At 44.5% G+C, this 22,593-nt stretch overlaps 1 protein-coding gene across 4 annotated transcripts in view; it reads right to left on the bottom strand.

The window, feature by feature from the left end:
- The window catches only part of CFAP206 (cilia and flagella associated protein 206), a 32,324-nt gene extending 14,705 nt beyond the window's left edge, over window positions 1-17,619 (bottom strand). Inside the window, exons 1-10 of one of the 4 annotated variants that reach the window (XM_073336625.1) lie at window positions 17,515-17,619; window positions 15,564-16,696; window positions 11,900-12,008; window positions 11,580-11,663; window positions 10,523-10,613; window positions 7,360-7,548; window positions 6,704-6,862; window positions 3,531-3,739; window positions 2,562-2,681; window positions 121-319 (exon numbers count right to left, since the gene is read on the bottom strand). In XM_073336625.1, the coding sequence (XP_073192726.1) occupies window positions 121-319; window positions 2,562-2,681; window positions 3,531-3,739; window positions 6,704-6,862; window positions 7,360-7,548; window positions 10,523-10,613; window positions 11,580-11,663; window positions 11,900-12,008; window positions 15,564-15,664 (1,261 nt within the window). In that variant the 5' untranslated portion in view covers window positions 15,665-16,696; window positions 17,515-17,619. The remainder of the gene's footprint in view (window positions 1-120; window positions 320-2,561; window positions 2,682-3,530; window positions 3,740-6,703; window positions 6,863-7,359; window positions 7,549-10,522; window positions 10,614-11,579; window positions 11,664-11,899; window positions 12,009-15,563; window positions 16,697-17,514) is intronic. The other 3 variants (XM_073336627.1, XM_073336629.1, XM_073336626.1) reach the window with 3 other exon arrangements.
- Between the last annotated feature and the right edge of the window lie 4,974 nt (window positions 17,620-22,593).

Genomic DNA, 22,593 nt, shown 5'->3' with positions numbered 1-22,593 from the left:
GATTTTCAGGGTCAGGTCCTGCTTTAGATAGGAATGTTGCTCTTTTTAGAAACAGGATTTAAGTCACAAAATCATACAAGGACTCAAACAGGAAAAAGGAAATGTGATAACTTTCAGTACCCATGGTTTCCTTTATCCTTTGCTCATCATTCTTCACAGTCACTCCTTCGAGAAGCGACTCCATCACATCATCAGGAAAGAGTTGTGCATGGATTCCCAAGAACTGCTGTAGACTGACTGTCAAATTAGTCAGGAAACTCAGCAGCAATATCTCATCCTGAAAGCTCGTCCAGAGGTTAGATAGTGCAAGAAAGATAGGCTAGAAAATAATAAGAAAGACCTGAAATCTACATTTGCTTTGTCTGTATAATTAAACAAATACTGTAAACAATAGTCACAAATACAACTGTTAAACACAAGGGGCCCAATCCTGCATGCCCTCTGCACTCAGAAATCCCAGTGGAGGGCTTGCAAGATCAGGCCCAAATCCTAGAAACCATTTAAATTTACTTTAAAAGTAATAAAAACATTTTGGGGAAACATTGGAGGCAGTTTTCTGAATTATATTGGAAAAGAGTCTCTCCTCCTCCCCACAAATATAATAATATAAATGCAAAATGAAAAGATAGGCAGAGGAAGGCAATAAAGAAGAAATTCCTGTATTCAGGTTAACTATAAAAAGAAACACAAACAGACCTAGGCATAGACAAATTTCAGCCTTTGTTCCTCTCATTTTCCCTCAGTCCCAAAACAGTTTAGTACAGATACAGATTTCAAAGACAATGGGAGAAAATGGACCTGTTGTAACATATTTGAAATCACTGAGGAAATGGCCAGTAGAAAATAATTACATTCTTGACTATGCCGAATAAATTTTGAATGTTAACACAGGCATCTTCAAGTTTTCAGATCTTAGCACAGTAGAAAAGGGCTCCCTCGACATCAGGAATACATTCAATGAACTTAAAATTCATCCTAGCACATTAGCATTCATGTTAATGGAGCCATGATAAGAATTGTTATGGGAGTTAGCTCTGTTGTTCATCAGCATCACTATCATGAAATGCTATGGACACAAGAAATGAAAACAGAGGAATGACAGCAAAATAATTTTTACTGCAAATAGTATCATAACCTTCTGTAACTCAATTGTTGGAAAATGAGTGAGCCTACTCTATACTCTAAAATGCTTGTCTGCTACATTCTCAATCCAGGCCCTGTGCTACAAATGCTGAATTAAAAAATCTCCTGATGCTCTTACACAATACAACTTCTCTGCAGCAATTTGAAGACAAGTAGGATTAAGTGGTCTTGTGATGGGGAAAGTTCTACCTGCAAGAGCACAGATGGAATCAAGTATCTTGTACATATTCTGTTGCTAACAGAAGTGAAGAAAACAGGCAAATAACCTGGTACATAGAAGCTATTCAAGAAAGGAAATCTATGGTAAACTCCTTAGGACAGGGATGATGTGCCTTCTTGTTTGCTTGTAAAGTGACAAGTATGTTTTTGGCCCTCATAATAAAAATGAACAGTATAGGGAGAGAGAAGACAAAGAGAAAGAATTGCTCTGGGTAGCAGGATAGAAGAAAGGGGTGTCTGCTAAAAGGACAGGATTTGTAAGATCAACGGGCATATAGAAACAACTACACTGGATCAGACCCAAGAGGCATCTAGTCCAGTATCCTCTCTTTGACAGTGGGCAGCACCAGATGCTTCCCAGGAAGGTATAAGAACCCTAAAGAAGGTAGATGTGGGATAATCTGTCCCCCCACATTAGGTCTCATGAGGCTCTCTAACAGTTAGAGATTTACTTAAGCCATGAAGCATGAGGTTTAAGATCCCTTCCAAAATGTTTATTATAACTAATTATGACAGAAAGTGGACAAGATAGTGACTACTTTATTACATATCTTCCCAGCTAAAAATAAGAACCCAAATAAGAACTGACCATGTGTAGGTTTGCACAGCCCTAGTTTCAAAATAATATGGATAGAAGACTCTGAGCCAAGGCTATTCCAACATAATACAATAGTGAAGCATCATTAACTTAAAACTCTCATCTCTGAATATTTCTACCTACTATTGTTACAAGTAATATTTAAGGCTACTTTAAAGAAAAGGAATAGAGAAAATCTATTTTTAGTGCTATTCTATGCATTTAACATCACTTTTGGCATAATCATTTTCTCTATTCACCTAGAGTTAGTTTTCCCTGTTTTTATGTCTTTCGCAAAGCAACAGGAAAGAAAAAGAAATATTAAAAAAAATAGGAAAATATGTTTGTAAAACCACAATTATCAACTCAAAGCAGGTGTAATAACAAATCCTTTTAACTTTTTTAAAGCAAATGAATAGATGTCAAGGTAGCTGTGTCTGTGGAACACTATTAGACAGATACAGAAAATAAGATCTTTTTTCCTAATTCAACATGAAATTTATGTGAACCATGTCACATGATACTGCAACATAAATATTATGTTAGTATTGTAGACAATAAAAGTGATTTTTCTCATTTGCTTTTGTTCAGAAAATAATACTTTTGCATTTCAAATGCTTACGAAAACTTGTGACGTAGGTACAGCAGTCTTTGCTTTAACAGTGTTTTTTAACTGCTCTATTTGTGCTGCAAACTGCTTGTCCATCATTTCAACTTCTCGTGCACACGTGATCACATCAGACTGGAAAGAGAACATACCTCAGGTAAGGGTACAGTCACAGAAATATAAATAGCTATCAGAAACTATTTGTGTATTTGCATTCTGCCTCTTTTTGGGCAGTTATATTTTAAGGGGTGGCATGCAACCTAACTTCTAAATAGAGTCAGAATTTTACAGCCAGAAGGGACCACTAGATCATCTAGTCTGACCTCCTGTAGATCACAGGTCCCCAACACCATCCAGCACCCACCCGCATACTAAACCCAACAACTGAAATCAGAGCAATGTATTACAACCCACAGGAGACTAGACCAGTATGTGCCACATGCAGAGAACAGGAGGCCCCCACAATGGCAGGAAAATCATTAAATGAGATATACTCAAATACTCCTGGAAAGTGACCCATACCCACATGCTGCAGAGGAAGGCGAAACCCCCCAAAGGTCACTGCTAATCTGACATGAGGGAAAATTCCTTCTTGACCTCACACATGGCAAACAGCTAGACCGTGAGCATGTGAGCAAGAACCAGCCAGTCAAGTGCCTGAGAGAGAGAATTCTTGGTGTCAACTCATAGCCCTGGCCTTCCCCCTCCAATGTCCCATCTCCAGCAGTGTCCATCCCTGATGCTTCAGAGGAAAGAGATAACATTGGGGATGTGTAAAATCCCTTCCTGACCCCTGCAGGTGGCCGGCTGAATCCCTGAAGCATGAACTTTTAACATATCATTCTAGCTGCACAGCTCAAACACAGCACCAGGATTTCTTTCCTCAAACATATACCCCTGTTTTACTTTGTAAAATGCAGTTTACTCTGAAATTTCATATTAAGATATCCTAAAGAATCCATAAGATATAATGTGATATCTCACCAGAATGATGCAGAGGAAGGCTTCATGTTGTCTCACATTGAAAAGTGCTTCCTTTAACATAGATAATCTAGATTCTATATTTCTGTGTGGGCTCTCATGCTTCATTTCCAAGACAGCTGTGTAGCGGTATGCCAGATCTTGGGAGGCACGAAGCTCTGCATCAATAGGCTGCGTGGCTGCTGGGATGGCTTCATTCAGAATAGCTGGCACTATTTATGCAGATTTAGTATGAGATACATAGGAAGGTAACAGATATAGAAACACATCATGGTAATCATGCTTGATAGTTAATATTTTCAGTTCAATACTTTGATCAGAGGAATCCTCCAACAGATTTCTGAGTGTAAGCTCTTATTCTGAGACATCACACATTTCCAGAATTTGTTCACAAGACCCAACCATTACATACATTGCTGGTCAAATGGTTTTTACCAATGACAACTATACTGTGAGGAAAATACTACAGTATAGTCTATGACAGAGGTGGGCCACATCTGGCCCGTGGGACCCTCCTGCCCGGCCCCTGAGCTGCTGGCCCGGGAGGCTAGGCCCTGGCCCTTCTCCGCAGCTCCCGCTACCCCGCAGCCTCAGCACACCGCACTGCCACTGCAATGCTCTGGGCGGCCGGGCAGCACAGTTGCAGAGCCGCGGCCTGACCCAGCCACCGATGCTCCAAGCAGCGTGGTAAGGGGGCAAGAGCTGGGGGTGGATTGAGGGCAGGGGAGTTTGGGGGTGTGGTCAGGGGTGTGGATAGGGGTCGGAGCGGTCAGAGGGCGGGGAACAGGGGGGTTGGATGGGGCAGGAGTCCCGGGGGAGCCCTCAGGGGGAAAGAAGCAGGGTGGGAGGGGGGTCAGATTGGAGGTGACGGCCAGGCCATGCCTGGCTGTTTGGGGAGACACAGCCTCCCCTAACCGGCCCTTCATACAATTTTGGAAACCTGATATGACCCTCAGGCCAAAAAGTTTGCCCGCCCCGGTCTAGGATTATGGAAAATTAGCTTTTCAGAAGGTCTTGGTTCAATATTGGGCTCTTCCAAAATTGTGTGCGTGACTCTGGGTAAATCACTTATGTGCCTCTGTTTCCCCATCTGTGAAACTGGGATAATAATAATTAAAGGTGTTATGGGAATGAATTCACATTTATGAGATGCTCACATAGTACGGTAATGGGTCTATATAAGCCCAGAAAAAGATAAAAATATAATATTGCTGATTAAAATGAACTATTTTTGCTCTTACTGGACATGGCACATTACAAAAAACCCACAAAATTCCATAAACTGCCCAACGGGAGTCCAAAATCTTTGAGCTGATGGTTTTATAATTAACTCTTCTTCCTTAGAGCCTCATTATCAAAGGAGGGTGTAAACAGGCGTGCATCCACTACATTCTACATTTGGATGTGCAAATAGACATCTGCGCATGCAAAAGAGATAAGTGTGCACACTCAGAGCAGACAGTTGTGTCATGTGGGGTTTTATTATGCATTCCTCTTTATATGTGACTTAACACTAAAACATAGAAAAGCAGCAGAAGCAGTGTGTTGTAGTGGTTAGACTCAGAGAGACGATCTGAGTGGCAAAACTGTTGATTTCTATCCAGTCAGCTCGGCCCACAATTTCCTGTATGATCTTTAGAAAAATCACATAAAACTCTTCAATTAATCTCTATTTTTCAATCTGTAAAGAGGGGTAATAATGCTGTATATACCTTTGTGAAGAGCACTAAGAACCTTGAATTAAAGGTGCTCTAAGTGCAAAGTATTATCTCGATTATCGAAATAATCAGTAGCATAGTTGATTATTTGCATGTTCACAACTCACAGTACATGTTATTATTTATTTTTGTATAACATCGTTCACTCAGAGGTATTAGAACATTTTACATATAGTGTCTTAGCCTCTACATGAAAATACAATTAAACTACGTAGATTACAATATATCATATATATTGCAATTTTATTTCTATTGAACAGCCATTTAAATAATAATTCTGATACGTTTAGCAATGAAATATTTAATAACGTTGGTTGCTTGCAGGGTGCAGGGCTCAACAGACGTGGGGCTCACTTCTGGCTTATGTCCCTAAAGCTCATACTTCAGGGTTTCAGTTGGCCACCAGCAGGGGTCAAGAAGGGATTCCTCCCCATTGCCCCTGCATTTTGAGAGGTTTTTTTTAAAAAAATTTCCTTCTTCTGAAGCATCAGGGATAGCAACAACTGGAGACAGAGCACTGGGTAGGCCAGGGCTATGAGGCGGCATTTGAACATTCTCTCTCTCAGATGCTTGGCTGGCTGGTTCTTGCTCATATGCTCAGGGTCTAACTGATTCCTATATACATGGAGCCAGGAAAGAAATTTTCCAACATCAGATTGGCAGTGACCTTGGGGTATTTTTGCCTTCTCTGCAGCATGTGGATGTTGGTCACTTACTTGCCAGAATTATCTGGGTCTCTATCATTTAATCATTTCCCTGCCCCTGCAGGGGCCTCCTGCACTGGTGCACCTTGGTCCTTCCTATTTTCTGTGTGTGGCACATAATAGTTTAGTCTCCAGTGGCTCTCATTTAGTTTGGTGTCATTTCTGTTGTTGGATTTAGTGTGCAGGTGCTGGGTGGTGTTGGTGACCAGTGATATACAGGAGGTCATACTAGATGATCTAGTGGTCCCTTCTGGCTTTAAACTCTATGACTCTATATTTTAAGGAGGGAGTCAAAAATAAGAGCAACAAGGAAGTTTAGCCATCTCTTTGGACTTACTATTTTGGGCTATCTGGCTGCACACTCAAAAAGATTCCAGTCCATCAGTTTACATCATTATAGTTATCTAAACAACTAGAAGGGCTCAAGATTTAAGAGATTTTTGAGTATTCAAGAAGAATCGGGAGAAATTACCCTAAATTATCAGAATTTATGTATTTTCTGCCTCATGGATTTCTAACATGTCACGCAATATTAAAGGTATGCTCTACTGTAAATATTTTGACAGTACCATTTTGACATTTGCATTGATTGGCCTTAAGCATTACACAATTCATTCATCTAATGGTTTGTTTTCCCTTCAGGCTTACTGACACTGGGCCAATCCTGCTTATCTTGAGTAGCATGAAGTCATGGAGCTAGAGGCAACAAAAGTCTTTCTTAGGGCTCATAATTTTAATTTAGTAATATACCTACAGTCATCAATGCCTTCTCCTCCTTTCCCACAGTCCTTGTTGAATAACCGAATTCCTGTGACAATCATGGTAAGTTCTTTCAGTTGTCGCTCTTTGTCCTTCTTGCTGAGAGAGAGAAAAACACCCAGCTCTGTCTGGGGAAACACACTCTGCAGGGCAGCTGAAAAGAGTTAAAAAATAACAGCATGTATAAGAATGAAACTGAAAATACTAGGGAAGCAAAACTAACTCCTCTTTATGGGTAGTTGTGAAAACAGAAAAGTGTATTCTAGATTTGGAGAGATGCTTAGGCATTCACAAATTAATAATTTTACCACACCTTTTGTTGGAGACTAGCAAATAACAAAACAGACAGGCTGATATGCTATCAAGCTATTTTATGCCATAGAAATGATTTAACTGAAATTCAGACTTTTAGTAGCAAAAATTTTTAAAACTGCCACAATTTACAATATTTACTAGTATCTGGGCAATGGACATTTTAATGAAAGAGTTAGACAGCCTGATTCCTAACTTACACCAGTTTCACACCAGGAAACTCAACTGAAGTCAACAGAATTATTCCAGATTTTTACATAGTGTCAGAGCAGCATCACACCCAGACTTTTTTTTCCCACAAGGGATGCCCAGTATCAGATACTTTGACTGATTACTGACCTGTTGCCTCCCTAACAACCTTGATGTCTGTAGGGGATCCGAGGCCAGATCGTAGCAGAACATAGCTAACAATCTTTCGATAAATGCTCTCCAGCTCTTCTCGTGTACGAGCACGATTATCTGTGATTTCTCTGCTCACAGGGGCCAGCCTGGCCTCTAGAATGCGATGCTGCTCATTAAGTAACTCAACTGGGAAGGAAAGATATTTGAGAAGTGCTACGTTACAGCCAAATATTATTCTCATTTTTGGTCTAACGTACGTAGAGTAACATAATTTTCATTGTACTGAACATGCTGTTTGTGTATTTTGGGCCTGCTCCAAATCTCAGTGGCTTTCGATCAGGCCCTTAGTTTTGCTAATTTTAAAAATCCACTATGAAAGCCAGTGCTAGGCAGCAAAATCTTTCAAATAATTTTCACAGTTTATCCTGATGCCCTATGAATGTCCCATGCCTCTCAGCTCTCCCTATCCCAAGAATATTGCATGTCACTCTGACTCTCATTCTCCCCCTTCTCTTTTCCTGTTTTCCACCCATACCTTCTCTGCCATTTTAAGTCACTGGGAGTGGGCACTGATCAGAGACAACATACTTGTCTTTGGCTATTATATATAAATATTGTATCTGCCTAATTTACTGGGATTGTAATATTTGTATTTTATGAAATAATCTCTGGACTATGCAAACTCAATACATTTAAAAAGACGGTCCAATAATGCGGATCATTCTCAATTGTGAAAATCAACAAATGGACAAATTCTGCTCTCAGGTCACACAAGTCTAGAGTAACTGCACTGAAGTCAATAGACCAGTGTAACTGAGAGGAGAATTTGGTTCAAAGAACCTAGAACGTTGCCTTTCTATAAAGGTAAATCTCTCTTTCGCATAAAAAAAAAAAAGCGAATATGTTTTGGCTTCCAAGTCCATTACACATTCCTTCTGTGTTATATCCATGCTGTAACACTGTTCTTCCCATGATAGACCTTGTGGCACTCTTTACCTCAAACCAGAACCTTGGAACCCCCATATTCACCATTGTCATGTAATTATGATATGTTTCGTACAAAGTATGCCATGCAAGATACATAGGAAAGGTCATGATCTGCTGAAACCCTCTGTTCCATCAAAATAAGTATATTATTAGTGTATATGAAGGTATGAGATTTTGCCGTACGGTTGTTATTGAAATAAGTTGTAAATTTGGGAGTTGTCTCTTGCTAGTTCTTCAGTGACAACAAAGGAGGTGATCCACACCCAGGCGGGCGTTAAATGACCATTAATCAGCAGGGGAGTTGTAGACAAGGGATTTACAATTCTGTAACAAAGCACCACACAATGGGGATTCAGAGTAACAGCCGTGTTAGTCTGTATTCGCAAAAAGAAAAGGAGTACTTGTGGCACCTTAGAGATTAACCAATTTATTTGAGCATAAGCTTTCGTGAGTATGCATCCGATGAAATGAGCTGTAGCTCACGAAAGCTTATGCTCAAATAAATTGGTTAGACTCTAAGGTGCCACAAGTATTCCTTTTCTTTTTACAATGGGGATTGTTCAACCCTGTGACTCAGCAAGGCCCATCAGGCATGCCTGGGCTAGTTTCTTTGCAGGGACACGGACTAAAGCTATGCCTACACTGCACTTTCATTGGTAAAACTTTTGTCGGTCAGGGGTGTGATAAAAAAACAGACCCCTGAGCGACAAAAGTTTTAATGACAAAAAGTGCCAGTGTGGACAGCACTTTGTCTGTGGGAAAGCTACTGCCCCTCGTTGGGGGTGGTTTTATTTTGCTAGCGGGAGAGCTCTCTCTTGCCAGCAAAGAGCAGCTACACACTGTACATTACAGCAGCCTGGCTATAGCAGCATAGTTGTGCCACTGTAAGGTACAAAGTGTAGACATAGCCTAAGGATATAAAATAAAGGACAGTGGCATTGTGCTTTTACCATTCTCCTCCCACACCTACACTGGAAGCAACAAGAACACTGGGAAGACAAAGTCTTGAACTGAGGAAACTGGTCTCAGACTTAAAGGGAAAGCCTGTGTATTAAGGACTGTAAGCAACCTGTAACATCCAGTGGGGTGAGAAAACTGTTTGATCCAAATATTGTTCAGTCTAATAAGGTTCAGGATTTAGACTGCATGCTTACCTTTCATTTTTCTTGGTAACTATCTCTGACCTTTAGTGCCTACCACTTATAATCACTTAAAATCGATCTTTCTGAAGTTAATAAATCTGTTTTATATTTTACCTAGAACAGTGTGTTTTGGTTAAAGTGCTTGGGAAATCTCAGCTCAGATTACAAAGGCAAGTGTGTATCCTCTCCACACTGAGGGAGAGGCAGACCGGATAATGAACTTACACTGGTCAGGCTTCCGACCAGGGCAATATAGTACAGTTCTGCAGTGCAAGGCTGGGGGCTTGGAAGGTGTGCTGGTTCCTTTCTCTGTGTGATTCCATGAGTGGCTCAGGGAGCATCCATGCAGTTTAGCTGCTTGTGGGGCTCCACATGCTGTTGTACTATGAAAACAGTGCCAGGAAGGGTTTGGTGCTTGTCACTAGCAAAACATTGTGAGAGGGTGCCCAGGCTGGAGAGTTAAGGGGGTACAGTGGTATCCCAGTTCAGGTTTTACCCCAGGGAGCGTGTCACAGACCTATCCTATTATCTACCCAGGTTCTTACTGCATCCACCCCTGAGAATCCAGTACAGTGTTCAAAGACAACTGAAATGATTATACTGGAGCTCAGAATTTCACCAATTTAAAAAAAAAAAGGCAAGTCAAATGAGTTGAGATGCTGCATAGCCTAGTGGACTGAACACAGGCCTGGGAGCCAAATTCTCCTGAGTTCTTATTCCAGCTCTGCTCCTTACTTATTCTGTGGCCTTGGGCAACACTTTTGCCTCAGTTTTCCCACCTCTAAAACAGGGAAAGTAATACCTATCTCAAGGCATATTGTGATAATTCTTTTTTAAGTAGTAATTTAATTTACAGCCATATAGTTTTGCCTACACTTTCAAGTTCATTTTATTATCTTATTTTGCTTTGCTATCACGTGCATATAGTACGCTAATAAAGATTAATATTAAAATACAGATGAAACAATATAGTTAGATACAAGTTTTATTATCTGACACTCATATTTAATATTTGTACATATTAAAATTACCTCGGTCTGTATAATTCATATCAAAGTAAACTTGCATCTTAATAGTGTCCAGGGATGGATTTGCTGTGTCAAGAAGTCTACCAACACAGAGCTAAGAAGAGAGTTGTAAAAGTTAATACTTTTTAACCACTTAGAATTTTCTGAAACATCAATAACAATGTTACTATTTTGACAGCAGGAAGGGAGCCATCCTCTCCCCATTCTCCAGACAGAACATGATGAATAGGTATATACCACCCTAGGAAATGCAGAATCCACTCTTGACTACAGAACCATGAGAATGAAGTATGATGCTAGTTTTCAAAATGCTTTAAAGGAATCTTAGAAATTGATCAGGTAGCTAAAAATCACCAACTTACAAACTGGTATTATTTAGTATTTGTTAAGTGCTAATGTTCGGTGCTGTATAGACAAATTTTTTTTGTTCGGTGATGTATAGACAAATCTCCTACTCAGGACTTGTCTACACTGGCAATTTACAGAGCAACTTTCTCGCTCAGGGGTGTGAAAAAAACACACCCCTGAGAGCAGCAAGTTTCAGCACAGCATAGAGGGAACTTAGTCTGACATGTGAGTGCTGGGAGCTATACCCCTCATAGAGGTGGGTTTTTTACAGTGCTAGGAGAGCGTCCACACAAGCGGCAGCGCTTTAGCGTTGCAAGTGTAGACTAGCCCTAAGACTGATTAAAGCAATTAAAGATGCTTCCAATATTTCTATCTGCTATTCTCAGTCTCTCTCTACCTCCCTCCAATATCTGGTTATATTGTAGCTCCAGGAGGCAAAAAATAGTTCATTCATCTCATCTTCATCTACCCTCTAATAATTATGCTGAGATCTCAGTAATTTATCATAAGGTCACTTTCACCAGTAGTTAGATTGTTTAGATTTCCCAATGCATATACAGCAATACAGGTGGCTTTGCATAATTGTATATGTTAGCCTGTGGAAGGCAATGGCAGGTATGTTTTGTTACTATAAATACAGAGCAGATGTTTAAATTTTATTTCTACATAAGTATGTAAAGTTTCTGAACTTTTGGAGAATTTTCAGAATTACCTTAATAAGTTTTTGCACATCATTTTTTGTGAGGGTTCTATCTACATTAAACTCATTCCTTGGATCCAAAACGACAGCTTTCACCTGCAGATTAGCAAAAGATCTTATTGGGGGACTACTCACAGTGAGTAAAATTAAATCCTAGCAAGGCTAGAGCCTAAGAACAGAGTCTGAAAATTGTGGCCAATGTGCGCAACTGCTAAATCTTTATACTTGTCTGTTTAGTGAAAATTGTATTATTAATCTTAGGGGGATATTAACATGACCTGAAGGCATTTAAATAAAATAATCAATGGCTAAAATATTAATTTTGTTCTTACCATGAAAGCCACCAAGATTTCAGACACAGTTTGTCCTTTCATGGCACATTCTTGTCCTATTTCACGAATGATATTCTTTATGACACTTTCAGCCTGAGAGTGGGACATTCTGTACCAACAATATATTAACAGGTTTGATGTTTATTACAATGCATCATACATTTGTCTTTCATCCTCTGTTTTCCCCATTGCAACATTTGCTGAAGTAGTGAGATTACATATTCTCTTCTAGCACCTTTAGCCTCTTAAATTTTCAATAACAACTTGACTAGGTAGCAGAGATGATTTATGGTTCACTGGACCACAAGTGACAAGAATATTTCCAAACAATAAGAAACTAACACAAAACAAGATTTGAAGGAAAAATACAAAAGCTGATTATAAAGGTTTAACCCAGATAGCTTTTGTCTGACAGATGAAATATTTCTTATTAGCTGAACAGTGCTAACTCAGCAATCAACACAAAAGCAGGTAAAAATGCATCAGCTTTAACAGAACAAAAATATTTTTCACATCAGCAGACATTTCTTGGGAAGCTGAGGGAACAAAAAACTCACTACAGTCATTAACCGTACCTCTGATACCAGTGTTCCCTCTAATTTTTTACATCCATGTGCAGAATGAATTTTGTCATGTGCACCAATATGGAGGTGATGTATGGCAGGGATGAGGCTGAGGGGTTCACAGTGTGGGAGGGAACTAAGGGCTGGGGCAGAGGGTTGGGATGCGGGGACGGGGCGGGGGGGGAGTGTTGAGGGCTCTGGCTCAGGGTGAAAGCTCTGGGGTGGGGTTGGGGATGAAGGCTTCCAGGTGCAGGAGGGGGCTCAGGGCTGGGGCAGAGGGTTGGAGTGCGGTGGGATGAGGGCTTTGGCTGGGGGTGCGGGCTCTGGGGTGGGGCCAGGATGAGGGGTTTGGCATATAGGCTGCCCCAGGGCTGAGGCAGGGAGAGAGAGAGGACTCCCCCCAGCCCTTTCTCGCTGCTGAAGCTTGGGGCCAGAGGAGAGGCACCTCTCCCTGGCTCCCGCAGTTCCGGTGGGGCCGTGCTGGGCCGGTGAAGAGGCGCCTCTCCCCGGCCATGGCAGCTCTGGTGAGGCCAAGCTGGGCTGGTGGAAAGGTGCCTCTTCTCGTCCATGGCAGCTCTGGGGCACCTCTCCCCAGCTGTGGTAGCTTCAGTGCATTGGGACGCCTCTCTCTGGCTGCAGCAGCTCCAGCTGGGCCGGGAGAGGGGCACCCTTCCCTGGCCGCAGCAGCTCCGGCTGGGTGGGGCTGGGGCGCCTCTCCCTGCATAAAAGGCCCTTGATAGCCTGTTGCGCGGCCACGCAGCTTAGAGGGAACTTAGTCTGACACGTGAGGCAGAATTCTGACCAGGCCAAGTAAATACCTTTTGTTTGTAGATTAATGGCAAATTATTGAATTACAGATTATGAACTCCAGGACTCCAATGACAGTTCTGAGAACTTCTAGTTTTTCATGTGTTTAAGATATGAAATAAAAGTATTACTTAATTTGAGAGATTATTAGGAATTCCAATTATTTGGATCCGGGACTGGCAAGAGGATGTTGAGCCTTCTACATCCTAAATTCAGCTTTAACTTGGTGACTGAATATTGTTATCCTCTGACGCATATTCAGTGTGAAGTGAGTGTTGGTCTCAGTTCAGTTCCTAGTTATCAGGAGCCTTCAATTAGAGCTTTGTTGAATAGGAATTTTTTTCGACATATTTTTATGAAAAATTTTTCCTACAAAAATTCCAATTTTTTTTCCAATCAAGTCTTCCCACAATACCCTATGGTTGGCACCAAATCACATCTTTCTTAGAAGTCTCAGAAAAGGTCATGGAAATGTAACTACACTCATACCCTATAGGGCAGGGGTTGCCAAGCTGAGCCTGAGAAGGAGCCAGAATTTACCAATGTAGATTGCCAAAGAGCCACAGTAATATGTCAGTAGCTCCCCCCACTTCTAGCGCCTCCCACCCACCGGCAGCCCTGCCAATCAGCACCTCCCCCTCCCTCCCGATCAGCTGTTTTGTGGCATGCAGGAGGCTCGGGGGGGAGGAGGAGCGAGGGCACAGCAGGCTCAGTGCATGGGGTTGGGAAAGGTGGAGTGGGGGCAGGGCCTGTCACAGAGCCAGGAGATAAGCAGTGAGCACCCCCTGGCACATTGGAAAGTTGGTGCCTGTAGCTCCAGCCCCGGAGTCGGTGCCTATACAAGAAGCCGCATATTAACTTCTGAAGAGCCGCATGTGGCTCCGGAGCCACAGGTTGGCCACCCCTGCTATGGAGGTAACTCCAGAATGAGGTTGGGGCATACTGGTAGTGTGGGGGAGCTTATACTACTGCTGCCAGGGCCGGATTAACTCAGGGGCTTTAGGGGCTGCAGCCCAGGGCCTCAGACTAGGGGGAGCCCTCCAAAAATAAATCCATAATTATATACAATTCAGTGTTCACCAACCCATTGATTGCAATCGACTGGTCGATCCTGGAGCCTCTGCCAGTCAATTGCGATCTACAGGCCGCTAAAAGTCCAGTGGCGCAGCAGGGCTCAGGCAGGATGCCTGAATGCTGTGGCCCCATGCTGCTCTTGGAAGCGCCCAGCTGCTGGCACATCTCTGCGGCCCCTGGGTGGGGGGGAGGCAGCTCCGCGCACTGCCCCCGCCCCCAGCACCATCCCCGTAGCTCCCATGTGCGCTTGCGGGCACGGGCAGCGTATGGAGAAACGCTCTCCCCCTCTCCCCAGGGGCGCACAGAGACATGCCAGCAGCCGGCAGCTTCCGGGAGCAGCATGGGGCCATGGCATGCAGCCTGCCTGAGCCCTGCTGCGCCGCCGGCTGGGAGCTACCTGTGCTAAGCGCCTCCCTGCTGGAGCCTGCACCTCGCACATCCTCCTGCACCCCAACTCCCTGCCCCAGGTCAGAATCCCCTCCTGCACCAAACTCCCTCCCAGAGCCTGCACCCCTCCCTCTCTCCCACACTCCAGTCCCCTGCGCCAGCCCTGAACCCCCTCCAGCACCCAAATTCTCTCTCAGAAAGAAAATAATATAACAGCTGTTCTAAGGTAAGAAGTAGGATATTTTGAATTAACTTAACTACATTCTACAAATACATTAGAAGGAGAAGACCAAGGACAGAGTAGGCCCGTTACTGAATGAAGGGGGAAAGACAAGAACAGAAAATGTGGAAATGGCAGAGGTGCTTAATGATTACTTTGTTTCAGTTTTCAATAAGAAGGTTAGTGGCAAGTGGACATCTAACATAGTGAATGCCAGTGAAAATGAGGTAGGATCAGAGTCTAAAATAGGGGAAAAACAAGTCAAAAATTACTTAGACAAGTTAGACGTCTTCAAATCACCAGGGCCTGATCAAATACATCCTAGAATATGCAAGGAGCTGACTGAGGAGATATCTAAGCCATTAGCAATTATCTTTGAAAAGTCATGGAAGACAGAGACATTCCAGAAGAGGAAAAGGGCAAATATAGTGTCCATCTATAAAAAGGCAAATAAGGACAACCTGGGGAATTACAGACCAGTCAGCTTAAACTTCTGTACTCAGAAAGATAATGGAGCAAATAATTAAGTAATCAATTTGAAAACACCTAAAAGACAATAAGGTGATAAATAAGTCAGCATGTATTTGTCAAGAACAAATCATATCAAACCAACCTGATAGCTTTCTTTGACAGGGTAACAAGGCTTGTGAACGAGGGGAAGCAGTAGATGTGGTATATCTTGACTTTAGTAAGGCTTCTGATACTGTCTTGCATGACACTGGTTGGAAAATTGTTCTCAGAGAGTAGTTATCAGTGGGTCACAGTCATGCTGGAAGGGCATAACGAGTGGGGTCCTACAGGGATTGGTTCTGGGTCTAGTTCTGTTCAATACCTTCATCAATGATTTTGATAATGGCATACAAAGTATACTTATAAAGTTTGCAGACAACACCAAGCTGGGAGGGGCTGCAAGTGCTTTGGAGGATAGGATTAAAATTCAAAATGATCTGGACAAACTGGACAAATGGTCTGAAGTAAATAGGATGAAATTCAATAAGGACAAATACAAAGTACTCCACTCAGGAAGGAACAATCAGCTGCACACATACAAAATGGAAAATGACTGCCTAGGAAGGTGTACTGCGGAAAGGGATCTGGGGTCATAGTGGATCACAAGCTAAATATGAGTCAACAGTGTAGCACTGTTGCAAAAAAAGCAAACATCATTCTGGGATGTATTAGTAGGAGTATTGTAAGCAAGACATGAGAACTAATTCTTCTGCTGTACTCCATGCTGATTAGGCCTCAACTGGAGTATTGTGTCCAGTTCTGGGTGCCACATTTCAGGAAAGATGTGGACAAATTGGAGAAAGTCCAGAGAAGAGCAACAAAAATTATTAAAGATTGGAAAAATTGGGTTTGTTTAGTCTGGAGAAGAGAAGACTGAGAGGGAATATGATACAGTTTTCAAATACATAAAAGGTTATTACAAGGAGGAGTGAGAAAAATTGTTCTTCTTAACCTCTGAGGATGGGACAAGAAGCAACAGGCTTAAATGGGCTTAAACCAGCAAGGGCAGTTTAGGATGGACATTAGGAAAAATTTCCAGTCAGAGTGATTAAGCACTGGAATAAATTGCCTAGAGAGGTTGTGGAATCTCCCTCATTGGGGATTTTTAAGAGCAGGTTGGACAACCACATGTAAGGGATGGTCTAGATAATACTTAGTTCTGCCTTGAGACCACGGGACTGGACTAGATGACCTCTCACGGTCCCCTCCAGCGCTGTGATTCTACATGTTTTAAGACTGAAACGTAATCACAGAATGGCTTTATGTTAATTAAAAGGCAAGTTTAGTATAGCGTTAATAGCATCAACGCCAAATTGTGATCATTTTGTTTTCAATTAGGAAAAAGTCTTGTATACAGGGGCCCCACAAAATCTAATAGCCCCAGGTGCACAGGAGCCTTAATCTGGCCCTGACTGCTACCCATGCTGCACCTCTTCCAAGAGTAAACACAGGACTCCAGGGGCCATCAATCAGGCACTTTTCACAAGCACAGAACTCACCTGAGAAGTAAAACAATTTTTTTAAAAAATATGTGTATGCTTCTGCAAAATTATATCAACGGGGCATGCCTGTTGATGACCCCCCCCCCCACCTGTGATAAACAAGAAGCTACAAGGGGTCCAGCTCCAGAACAACCGCTCGCCTCTTCCCCTCCCCCTCAGGCCACCCAGGCAGAGGGGAGCGCGGAGAGGCTCCGGATGGGGGCATGGCGCGGGCGACGCTCAATTCCGTTACGCTGGCTGCCTCCTGCCCGACACAAGCCGGTTGGACGGGGATACTCCGCGGGGAAGCGCGCGCGCAACTTGCTCCTTCCCCGCGCATTTTGCGCGCCCTCACTTCACGTACAATGCGCACGCGCGAGAGGGGGGGGCGTCTTTCTGCACCAGGGAAGCGGCTGAGTCCCTCCCCCGGCAGCCGGCGCGGCGTTAGCTCCCTGTCCCTCCCCCACCCCGGGGAGCCCTCTACCCGACCCCATGAGAGATTCCCAGCCTCTGCTGCCGCGCCACCCCGGCTCCCCTGGCCCGGCTCCCGCCCCGCCACGGCCGGGGCCCCACCTCTACCCGGTCCAACAACTGAGTCTCCTGCCCCAGCCGGGCTAGACAGCGGAGCGTCGTCCCCAGCCGGCCGGCCGCGTTTCCATGGAGACAGAACGCGCCTCCCCAGCGGGCGGGGCTTCTCTCCGAGCCAGGCTGAGCGAGCAGGGGCGGGGCGGGGCGGCCCTACCGCGCGGTGATTGGCTGGCGAGAGGTAACTGCTGCCCCATTGGTTGTGGCCAGGACACGGGCGCTCGAGGGAAAGGGCGGCTAACGCGTGGCCCCTGCGGTGCTGCCGTCACAGAGTGCTCGGCTGGCCTCGCGCCCCGCAGCCAACCCCACTGGCCCTGGTCTGCAGGCTGGAGCCGGCCGGACCCCGCGCCTGCCGCCCACCCTGCTGCTGCTGCCGCCGCCGCCGCGCGAGGGCCATTTCAGAGCCCGCCTTGTACAAAGCCGAGGCTGGTGGGGCAGAGAGACCCGCGGGCACGCGGGGCCCTCTGCCTACAGGCGCTGCCGGCAGGGCCAGAGTGCTGCAGCGTGGCCCCTCTGGCCCCTTGCTGGCCTCCTTTGAACGATGGAGCGGGTTTGTCCCGTATCCGTCGGGCCCTGTGTGTTCTGTTTACCTTTGAGTTATTTTCTCCCGGGGAATGTATCCGCTTTAGTGTGTCAGATCTTTAACCTGCTGTCTGACAGCTTGAAAGGTGGGCGTGAGATTCATCAACGTACGTTCCAGTGCTCAGAGCCTCCGTGCCTGCCTGCCTGCCTGCTGTGTGTGTCTTCTGGGGGAATGCGTAGCCTTACGTCAACAGGCAGCTTTGCACATACACACAGGCGAGTATGTATTAAAATTATATATATATATATATATATATATATATATATATATCATGCAATGTATTGTATGTTCCTCATAAAGCAAGTTTATATATATAATGTGTGTGTGAATGATATATAAAATCAGGACAAAAACCAAATAATACTTTTTTATAAAACCCAGGATTTTTTCAGTAAAAATCCATTTCAGCTGAAAACAAAGGGGCTTACAAATCCAGAGGTTGGAAGGCCACAGAACTTCCCCCACACTACACTGAGTGCATACAGTTACAAATTAGGGATGTGAAAGGTTAACCAGTAAGCACAGTCTTACCGGTTAACCACCCTAACGGTTAACCTGTCTGCCAGCCAGTGCAGGCCCAGCCCCGGTGCCTAACCAGAGCAGCACCGCTCAGCCGGAGTGGGCCCAGCTGCACTGTCTGGCTAGAGCAGGCCCAGCTGTTTAAACGGTTAACCATTTAAATGACATTTTTTAATCTTTTAAACGGTTGACTTTTAAAATGGTATTTACATCCCTACTTACAAATATTGTAACTTTCAATTCAATAAATACTTCAGTTTTTAAAGGGTTTCCATGCATTATATAGACCATTTTATTGTAAGAGCAGGGCACAGTAGTCAAACATATTCATAGAAAAGCAACATACACACCAACATTTGAGATAAATGGGATATAAGGGCACAATGGAAGAGTGTTGGCTCCTCTGCAACTCTACAAATTACCTTAAATAATGTTTAGAGTATCTCCATATCCAAACAACTGGATGTAGAGGTGGAATGGACAATACACATATTACAGCGGAGAGAAAGTCTTGTGATGAAGGGACTAGCCCAGGGGTGTCTAAACTGACTGACCGTGTGAGCCGCATATGACAATCTTCAGATGTTTGAGAGCCAGGGTGCACCTGCTGGTGCTCAGGGCTTCAGCCACACGGGAAGGAGGGTCTTCGGGCTTCAGCCCCACTGGAGGCACCTTCCAGGCCTTGGGACTTCAGACCCTCTCCTGCTGGAGTCTCGGCAGGCACACCCCGCATGCCTGAAGCCCCGAGCCCCAGCAGGCATGTCCTGCAGGACTGAAGCTCCAAGACTCCCCTCCCTGCTGGGCAGAACCAGAGGTGACACATGGAGGGGGGCGAGCACGTGGGGCCAGGTGCCCCACCTCAGATTTATGCCAGGGTTTGCTGGCCCTGCTTGGTCACATGGTGCCACCAGGCCCCCTCACTGCACTGCAGCAGCTGGAGCAGGCATTCTGGGAGCTGTAGCTGCGGGAGAGGCAGCAGCAAACAGCTGGGAGCTGCAGGGAGAGCCGCTGTTTTTGCTGCCTGTCCCTGTGGAGCTAAAGGAGCGGCCCTTTCCTGCAGCTCCCAGCTGTTTGCCACTGTCTCTCCACAGATTTCAGAGTAACAGCCATGTTAGTCTGTATTCGCAAAAAGAAAAGGAGTACTTGTGGCACCTTAGAGACTAACGAATTTATTTGAGCATAAGCTTTCGTGAGCTACAGCTCACTTCATCGGATGTATACTGTGGAAAGTGTAGAAGATATTTTTATACACACAAAGCATGAAAAAATACCTCCCCCCACCCCACTCTCCTGCTGGTAATAGCTTATCTAAAGTGATCACTCTCCTTACAATAAGAAAAGGAGTACTTGTGGCACCTTAGAGACTAACCAATTTATTTGAGCATGAGCTTTCGTGAGCTACAGCTCACTTCATCGGATGCATGCCGTGGAAACTGCAGCAGACTTTATTTATACACAGAGAATATGAAAAAATACCTCCTCCCACCCCACTGTCCTGCTGGTAATAGCTTATCTAAAGTGATCATCAGGTGGGCCATTTCCAGCACAAATCCAGGTTTTCTCACCCTCCACCCCCCCACACAAATTCACTCTCCTGCTGGTGATAGCCCATCCAAAGTGACAACTCTTTACACAATGTGCGTGATAATAAAGTTGGGCCATTTCCTGCACAAATCCAGGTTCTCTCACCCCCTCACCCCCCTCCCAAAAACCACACACACAAACTCACTATCCTGCTGGTAATAGCTCATCCAAAGTGACCATTCTCCCTACAATGTGCATTTCCAGCACAAATCCAGCTGTAGCTCACGAAAGCTCATGCTCAAATAAATTGGTTAGTCTCTAAGGTGCCACAAGTACTCCTTTTCTTTTTGCGAATACAGACTAACACGGCTGTTACTCTGAAACCTCTCCTTACAATGTGTATGATAATCAAGTTGGGCCATTTGGTTTTCTCACCACCACACACACAAACCCACTCTCCTGCTGGTAACAGCTTATCTAAAGTGACCACTCTCCTTAAAATGTGTATGATAATCAAGATGGGCCATTTCCAGCACAAATCCAGGGTTTAACAAGAATGCTCAAATAAATTGGTTAGTCTCTAAGGTGCCACAAGTACTCCTTTTCTTTTTGTCTCTCCACAGGAAGCTAACACCTAGGAGCTGAAGGGAGGGCTGCTGAGGGTAAGAGGGTGCGTGTACCTGAGGGGGCATGACTCAAGCTTGGAGGGATGTACCTTTACATTTTCCCCCCTACTCTCAGCAGGCACCAGTTGTCTCTGGGAGAAGCCCCTGGCCCCACCATCCTGCTGCAGGGCAGAAGCCCCAAGCCTTCCCCCACCCCCAGTCTGGTAGGTGAGAATGGGGGTGTGGACCCTGCGAACTGCACTTTAACTGTAAAAGAGCCATGTGTGGCTCATGAGCCACAGTTTGACAACCCCTGGTCTATAGGGAGACCAGGCACCTAACTCAAGCTTTGTGGATTCCAGTGATTTTTGAAGTTCCTAAAAGTTTGGTATTGCACCACTCAACATCAAAACACCTACATCCCTCAGTGCCTCTGGATTTAGCTGTGTAACTTCAGACAACCACATTTTGAAAATGTTGGGCTTGGAGTCTGGGATTTATAGGATGGGATGTTATTTTGGGGGCACCCACTGTAGATTTTTATGCAAAAATGTTATACAAAATTGTGCGGTTTTTTTCTCTTTGGTATTTTGGTGAACTCATGTAGGCTGATCTGAGTTAATAATTACTGCTTGTTACATCCCACTATGAGAATTGTCAAGCACAAATAGAAAGGAAAATGGACAATTTGTTCTTACCTACTAATTTCCTTTCTCTAATTAATCATGTGTTGACAGCCATAACCATACTTTTCTTAGAAACTGGCTCAGTAAAAATCTGGTCAGATGGATAATTAATTTTTGGATTGTTAATATAAAAAGTAGCATGTTTAAGCTTTCTGATTCGGGGAAGAGTGTTCCAAGATGGCAGCTGTACCCCAACTACAGTAGAACTGCTCTGGACTTGCCTCCCTCCCCCCGTGGTTGAGAGGAGGAAAAGGCTAGTGTGATGATTGTCAGTTATGAGTAGTCAGCGAAAACAAATGATTAAGAATGCAAGAAGAAATTTTTCCATCCCTGACTTTTTTCATATTAACTTGAAACATTAATGTTGCATTAACTTATTTTTTTCAAATGTTTCCCTTATTTCCATTTTTTAAAAGAAAGAAAACCCCTGACTATGGCACTTAGGAGTTGTGTAATTGGGTTTTACACTCCTCCAGAGCAGGGGTGGACAAACTTTTTGGCCCCAGGGTCGCATCTGGGTATGGAAATTGTATGCCCGGTGGGGGAGGGGAACTCTATGGGGTGTAGCATGGCGGGGGTGCTCTATATGGGATATTACCGAGGTGGGGGGAGGGGAGACTCATGGGGTGTGGTGTGGGGAGGGCTTTACATGGGCGGTACCGGGGACTTCTAGGGGCCCTGCCGACAGTGACACCAAGGTGGCCACATAAGGTACTGCCACGGAGGCACCTAGCTGGGATGGGTGCGGCCCCTGGGATCTCAAGGCTCTCGAGGCTAGAGCTGTAGGAGACCAGGAGGGGATTGGGCGCACTGTTGCGTTGGGGAGGGGCTGCTGTGTAAGGGTGGGGTTCCAAACCTGGAAACAACGCGGTGAAGTCACACCTGTGCAGTGTGGCTCTGTGTGCCGGAAGATGGCTCTCATCAAGGGAATTGTGAGTCAGGGGCTAGGGAGCACTGGGTGGGCAGAGTGGGTCAAGCCCCCAACCCCGCTTCCCGGTGGGAACTCGAGGGCCAGATAAAAATGTCTGATGGGCTGGAAGTGGGCCGTAGGTTGCCCACCCCTGCTCCAGAGTGTTGTAGACGTTTTATGCTACCAATAGTCCAATAGAAATTTTGTATCATGTTTATGTTTAAGCAAATCTTGATTAGT

Source organism: Lepidochelys kempii, chromosome 3, assembly GCF_965140285.1.
Source record: "Lepidochelys kempii isolate rLepKem1 chromosome 3, rLepKem1.hap1, whole genome shotgun sequence".
Taxonomy (NCBI): domain Eukaryota; kingdom Metazoa; phylum Chordata; order Testudines; family Cheloniidae; genus Lepidochelys; species Lepidochelys kempii.
The sequence above is the reverse complement of the archived record's forward strand: the minus strand, read 5'-3'. Positions and strand labels throughout refer to the sequence as shown.